Here is a 7,700-nt window from a genome sequence, read left to right on the forward strand (position 1 = left end):
CGCAACAAACGCATCGCAAAAGAATGTGATATGCATTCAGGGACTTTTTGAGTTTGTTGAAAACGGCACTTTAATAATGTAGCTATAAAATTATATAAAAAGTAGTAATAAAAAAAGGTGATTAATTCTAACCACGACAAATACGTTTGTCTACGCCAGCAGACACTTTTGATGGTGACATGCCCACGTTTGATATTTGTGTCATCTCCTAAAACTCGTAAAGTAGTTGAAAGACGAGGCTAGAGATGATTCAAATGTTTCCAAATGTCAATAAACTCCATGAGGGGGCGCCCCTGTAGCTCACCTGGTGGAGCATGCACCACCATGTATCAAGGCTTTGCTGCACTTCATCCCCTCTCTCTCCCCCATCCAATAAAAAATGTATATAGAAAGTAACCACATGAAAAGACCAAAAACAATAATGAAGTGATCTTATTATAAAGTACTCTCTGTATCCAAAGCCTGATGGAGCTTGTTCCTCTGAGCCTTCGTCTGTGGATACACTTGTCGTGTCAATGCGACTTTTAGATCAGAATTGCGCCTTGGTTGCGTATGTGTGTCCACACTTGACACTTCACTTCCATCTGCCTGATCAGATATATATTTTGTGGTCAAAGGAGCCGCTGTAAAACGGTGAATAAACGCATTTCGTTTCCCAAATATTCTTCACAATAACAGCCCTGTTATTTTTACTCTGTACTCTTCCTCCTGCAGTGTTAGTAGAGCTGTTTTATTGAAGCATGCCGCCAGCAAAGCTTCGCTCATCCTGGGATAAACCCATTTTTCTATGAATTCTTCACAATAAAATTCTATTATTTTATTTAAAATATTTCATTTTGAAGCAGCAAAATCAGGAATTGTTGAGTTTTCATCATCAGAAACACAACAGGACTCAAACAACAGCTCCCAGCTGTGTTCCTCCTCCTTTCCCTTTGCTCTCCTCCCGCGTTGGAGGAAGATGATGGAGAACTACGTTTGATAAATTGGCCCGATTGTACCCACATGCTGTCTGCACCTCACGGACATCCAAACTCAATGCGAGCCACACAGGCCACCTTGGCATGTGGTCTGGCTGGTCGGATCAATGCGAGCAAGATCCGATATCGGAGCGTACAGACTTGACAGTTAATGTGTCGAGGCGTGATCGGATGACAGAAGTCCCATTGACGGCCTTAGAGCTCCATTGTTATCCAAAATCTATTCAAAGGCATCACTGAGCCGCACTGTTTCTTAGGGATCATTATGATGAACAATATAACTCCATCCTACGTACTGAAATGTGTATTAATCCCTGGCTGAAAATAGTCCCCAACTAATGCATTAATTACTCCTATATCCTGTTATACAGCATATACACTTGCTGTTATGCAAATTCAGGCTTTAAAACCAGTTTCTAAAGCTAACCTCGGCTTGTAGTAATGAGAGCTTTTTGATAAGATTAGTCTTTGTGCACTTTATCCTGTAAAGAGGCTGCAGTTGGGATTTGGCTTCAAATGAGAGTTCCCCCTCAGAACAAGCACACTTGATGTTATTCTGAAAGCAAAGTTCAAGAGTGGAATTTGTAATGAAGATTCAAGCCCTCGAGTCGGTCCAGTGTTCTAATTGTCTGTTCTAAAAGTCTCAGCGCGCGGGGATCTTTCCCCGTGGTTTGTGTGTGCACCGGTTATAGCCGGACTCATAAATCAGATATTGTTATGCAGTCACACTGAAGTCTGCCTTCTCTGCATCACATCACCTTCATAACCGGACAACTGCAGACACTGATTGAGAAATACTAGTTTAAATTAGCATTTTATTGATAAAATAAAGACAAATATGTCCTTTTTTTTTTAAAGTGCAGCTGATGCTAACAGTTAATGCTGTGGCCTCCATTAAAGCGTCTTTTACAGCGTAAACGGATGATGACGGGATAAGTCCTCATTTAATGTTAACAAATTAAAGGTTATTCTAAAGTTTTATATTCAAATGTTCTAACACCTCTAAACTCCTCACAAGTTTAAAATGTTACATATGGGTAATGGTTATTAATAAAGAGCACTCCTTGGTACTAATCAAATGCTACAGACTTCTCGCCGTCAGCAGATGATATAAAGGAGAGGTGATCTTCAAGGTGTGCCTTGTCTGAATACTGAAGTTATAGTAACATTCATTTGATTTCCGATTGTTGGTGAAATTAGTTTTTATGTGTTGGGATTAATACACATTTTGGGACGACTGTGGCTCAGAAGATAGAGCGGGTCGTCCTTCAATCAGAAAATCGTCGGTACGATCCCTGGCTCCTGGTGTCGATGCTTAGATAGAGCCTGATGGGCAGGTAGCACCTTGCATGGTGGGTGAATGACATCTAGTGTAGTGGTCTGAAGACTAGAAAAGCACTATAAAAGTCCTTTTACCATTTAAGCCCATATGTGTAGCTGGCTGACAATAATTCGTTTTTAAAGAGACCAACCTCTAACCAAATATACTTTTGACTGAAAGTATTTTTTAGAGTGTGGGCCGAATGTAAATGTATGTCTCTTTCTAAATTTTAGCAACATCTTTGCTTATAAGCACACATTTCTTTGTCTTGGATATTCTCCTAGAAACCCTGATATTTGGCTTCAGAACACACTACAGCATAGAATATAAATACAAGTTGAAGACGGATGTAAAGAACAAAACATCCACATCGACTTTAAATATCCTCGATGCAGTTGAAAAAGTCAATAGAAATACAGTGATAATAGCTATTATCTGCAGGTAGTGTTCTATCCGAGAGGTTACCCAACTCATTTCCTGATCAAATTAGCTCGGCACATTTGCTGGTGACATTGTAAACAATCATCACACTCATTAAATGTGTGAAATGGCACCTCAGACCCGTCCGCCTGAAGATAAACGTTTCATTTTATAATTTTAGGTGAGGTGGCCTGACGTGGTGATCTATTGTGCTGAATAGCCAGTTCTATCAATTCCAAATGAAGCAAGGTTGCTGCCTCCGTTCAAAGTACAACAGGTTGTCAAGGTTTAAGAGATGTAAACCTCAGCGGATTGGCTGCTACTAATGATTATCTTTACTATTGTTTAAGGGCGTTAAAATGTTTTTTAAAATATTTAGTTTTGTCCAAAACCCGAAGATTTTGGATTTGCAATTTACAGTGATATAAAATGAGAAATTTGAAACGAATGACGAGTGCATTATATGAATACTAAATAGTTAGAGTAATATTCATTTCAGATAGTCTGGGAAATACATTTTCACACTCGTAGCTGGCTTATAATATTTAGTTTTTCCTCACCAAATTGACCCGGTTTACCACACCTGCATAAACTGCATTTACGTATATGAAAACTTAAAGCTTTATTGTATTAAAATGAATGCCAGCTGACAGATTTTGCCCACTCTCAACTGTGTCTTGTTAAAGTGATCGTATTTGTTGATTCTGTGCCCGTAGCCACTGTTCAGTGAGGACACGGGGGAGCCTTTCACCGTCCTCCACAGCATCTCACATGTCCAGGAGGGAGTCCACACCGTGGAGGTCCTGCTGCTCCGCATCCAGAAAGACCCGCAGGAAACCAAAGGAAGTGGATACTCTGTGTCTCTTGAGTGGATCACAGTCGCCAACACCGCAGGACATGGTGGGTGGTTCACTGGCCTATCATCATTTCAGTAATTGAGCATGAAGTCAAATGAGACAAGACAAGCGTGTCACACATAATTAGGTCTGAATTAAGAGCAAAGTTTCCAGCCTGTTATTTCGTTTTCATGTTCATCTTCACAATATTAACAGCCAGCAGACGACACGATTCTTTGTTAATCGAGCCATACTAGGAAGTTAGTCACGCTCTGCCATTAATGCGCTGTAATTATTATGTCCCGGATGAGATTAGTGTACTCTAAAGCAAACATTGGCAAGACATATTTTCATCAAAGTTCTTGGCACATATTGAGAAAGAAAGACACTGACTAATGATTCAAAGATTGGAAAAAGAAAAAACAGAAGCAGCCTTTGGAGCGTCTCTTCCTCATTAAGTTGGATTTAAAGATGCAGCCCTTTGATATCTGCCAGCTGTAGAATAATCTTTTGTTGTTTGTTTAGTGTCTCAATGTTTGACTAAATCTATATTTTGTCAATGAGCTTCACAATTTTTCCTGAACATCACTGGAGAGGTAATTAGTTTCAGTCTCAATCTCCTTTAGTTTTTCTACAGTAAAGACTCTATACTGTAATATAACATCTGCTGTAATAAGCTACCTATTGATTGACTTCAAAGTTTTCGTCTGTGTGAGATATTGTAGTAATCAGTGGATGGTGGTTAGAAAGAAGAGAAGGGCGCACTTTAGTTTAAAGACAGTTGTCAATTGAACGATAAATACAAAAAATACAGCAATTAATAAAACAAAAGCAATACATACAAAAAAGTGTATGTCACTGAAAACCAAAAAAACGTAACCAGGAGACCGGCCCGCTCACTGTCGCAACGGGGTGCAGACCAGTTATATTTTGTTCAAAGAGCTAATGGCTGACGGAACAAAAGATTGGATATTCAACATGACTGCGCCCTGATGGAAGCGACTTGAGTCCAGTAAAATACATGAAACATGTCAACGATGCCGGTCTCTGTCAGAGTTTAACGCGAGACATGATGGCTTCACACCCTTTTTATCACCGTGTCGTTTGGTTTCCTCATGCAGGGCCGGAGAAGAAGTACGAGGCGAAGAAGAGGAGGGTCCTCAGGGGAAAGTCGGTGCCTCACTACGCAGCGGTGGAGCCGCAGGGGAAGGGGCTGATGGTGGCCTCTGAGAAACCGTTTGCCTTCACACATGTGGACGGTCGCCCCGTGGAGCTGCCCGACCCAGAGCCCATGGAGGTGGAGAAGAAGACAGGTGGGTCAGAGGTGCTGCTGAGAAATCTGCCAGCACACTGCTAGAAAGTTATTACTGAGGCGCAGCGAGATTTCCCCTCTTTACATCACAACTCTACCAGGTGTTTTGACACTTTAAAAGCCTTTCTTTTTTTTCATCAATGCCACTACCTGTTATTTTCTGTGTTAGAAACCCTAGCTTTGAAACACTCGCTTTGACACATTATTGCTTTATAAAGTTGTTATGGGTACGGTGTTCCCTATTTACACATTCAGCTGACAGGTTGGGCAATATTGAAGTTCCCCCAACTGATATCGCTTTAAGAAAAACAATTACATTCGCAAATTATTGTCCATAAAAAGCTGGAGAGAGACGCTCATATTTTGAAGCTTCATTCAAAATGTTGACATTCAAATGATAAATATTATTACTAATATTAAAATCAATAAACATTGCGTGCAATAGTCCTCTGATTTCACCTCCTCTCTCTCTCTCTCTCTCTCTCTCTCTCTCTCTCTCTCTCTCTCTCTCTCTCTCTCTCTCTCTCTCTCTCTCTCTCTCTCTCTCTCTCTCTCTCTCTCTCTCTCTCTCTCTAAAAATATTCTGCTTCAATCCAAAGTTTAGCCACGATACGAGACTCTGGCTCAAGATTTTGTTGATGGAATTTAGAAAAAGTGGTGATGTCGCATCAGAATCTTTGAAACAGTCTGACTCATGTTTCAGACATTTTTATTTTCTTGTTAAGATCGCAGTCTGAAACCTGCCAAAGAGCAAACCAGTCTGTCTGTAAAACTGTTGAAACAAAGTGAAATACAAACATCATCTGGACTCTGAGCTGCTGCCCGGCCTCCCTCCACACAAGACGGATCATCACCGAACCACTCACTTCTTGGCATTTCTGTGATGAGACGGTTTCCGGTTGATATTCATCATGCGGTTGCGTCTGGTTGTTTTCAGTCGAGCAACGTTCGCTTCTTCCTCTCATTACCTTTTAAGAGGCACACACTGACTCGCTGGGTTGTAGCCATAGAAACGCTTGAGCAGGCAACAGAATATTCCCAATCAGGCCAGGGTCTCTGTCAGAGCTGGTAATCCGCCTGTGGGTACTCGGATACATTCACAGGCCATTTATTGCTGCTTGTACTGACGTTGTTTGTCTGACAAAGCCACACCATAATCGTTCTTCCCTCATCAGCAGTGGTCATAAAGAAATGGGGATTCATATATAGGCCTACAATTGCTGAATATTTTTCATTAATATAATTGTTATATAGTTGATTAATCAATGAACAGTTTTGTCTTACAATGTCAAAAATAATGATAAATGCCTTACTTGAGCCCAAAATGATCGTCGACCAACAGTCAAAAGCCCAAAGTTGTGAAAAGTAGCACGTTCTCACAATTAAGAGACTGGAATGATTTTACTTTCTGGCCGGGACTTAGATGAGAAGATTGATACCACTCATGCCTGTACAATAAATATTGATGGAGTAAAGTCTGGAGAAGGTTAGCTTAGCTTAGCATAAATACTTGAAACGGGGGTAAAGAGCGAGCAGCCAAACAACGCTTCGGTCGGGACAGCGTTACCGGCTGCAACTTCCGTATGAGCGCAGCGCAGTGAACTAACTATTGGGGCAGTTAAAGGCACAAACTGCTAACCCATTTATGGAAACAAAGCACAGAAAAGCTCTGATTACTACACACACACACACACACACACACACACACACACACACACACACACACACACACACACACACACACACAGAGGGAGAGTGACTTCATTCTCTGCTGATGTAGACTCCAATGTATCTTTACATAGAAAATATTTGTTTGCTGCCATGTTAATGCTCTGAATATCGTATAGAACCTTTAAATTCACAGAACATCCTGATTTTGAGCTAAACCAAACATATCCAACTGTTTTTTCTTCCTTTTCCTGTTTCCACACTCGGTTCTACTCACAACCTCAAAACAAGCAGACAAACAGCCAACCTCTTTTTCAAAAGATGAATAAAAAACACCTCAGGTGACCGAGACAGGGCAAAGTGTGTGTGTGTGTGTGTGTGTGTGTGTGTGTGTGTGTGTGTGTGTGTGTGTGTGTGTGTGTGTGTGTGTGTGTGTGTGTGTGTGTGTGTGTGTGTGTGTGTGTGTGCACGTGTTGATGGTGCAGAAGCAGAATAATGGCATCTTTTTAGTCAATCCTTTTATCAGCTCTCTGCCTTTCTCCTTTCGGAGTGGAAGAAGTGGATTAGGTGTCAAGAGGGGAAGCATCTTCAAAGAGGCTTGAAAGTGATGAGAGAGGAGATGCAAAGGTGGGAGGAGAGACGGAGGTCACTTGAGTGGCTGGAGAAGTCTCTGAAACCGAAAAACATTGCCTGTCTATGGGCTACTTATGTAAGGGATGTCAGTGGATAGTGGTTGCTGGTATATGTGTCGTTTCATCAGTTTGGCCAACAGAGATGTTCAAATGATGAACACTGCAGAGGTAAGGAAAAGATTGGGAACTGAAATGAAAGATTTGGCAGCTCCCCTCTCCCTTTCTCATTAGTTTCTTTGTTGATTCAGTCGACAACAACAAAAGGTGATAATGAACACGTCTCGGTTCCTCGCGGTCCTGCCAGATACGGAGCAGGTCTGTTGGTTCGGAGCATCATAATTGGACCAATTTCAGTGCTCAGTCTTTGCCAGTAATCACAGAGTGAGTGTGGACCGCGACAGTTCTGGCACAGCGTTTCTCTACAGGAGTGTTGTATATGAGGAAACTGGCACCGGGTCGTCTGTGTATGGATCTAGTCCCCCCCCCCCTTCTGTCTTATCGAAATATATAGCGAGCAGCTAAAAGAAATCCAGC

The 7,700-nt window shown here is 41.5% G+C and overlaps 1 protein-coding gene across 1 annotated transcript in view; it reads left to right on the forward strand.

The window, feature by feature from the left end:
* nudcd1 (NudC domain containing 1) overlaps positions 1-7,700 on the forward strand; it is a 41,462-nt gene that overhangs the window by 4,346 nt on the left and 29,416 nt on the right. Inside the window, exons 4-5 of the mRNA XM_068710926.1 lie at positions 3,435-3,618; positions 4,676-4,867. Coding sequence (XP_068567027.1) covers positions 3,435-3,618; positions 4,676-4,867 — 376 coding nt within the window. The remainder of the gene's footprint in view (positions 1-3,434; positions 3,619-4,675; positions 4,868-7,700) is intronic.

This window comes from Cebidichthys violaceus, unplaced genomic scaffold (genome assembly GCF_023349555.1).
Source record: "Cebidichthys violaceus isolate CVI_PGR_0920_01 unplaced genomic scaffold, fCebVio1.0.p SCAF_16, whole genome shotgun sequence".
Lineage (NCBI taxonomy): Eukaryota > Metazoa > Chordata > Actinopteri > Perciformes > Stichaeidae > Cebidichthys > Cebidichthys violaceus.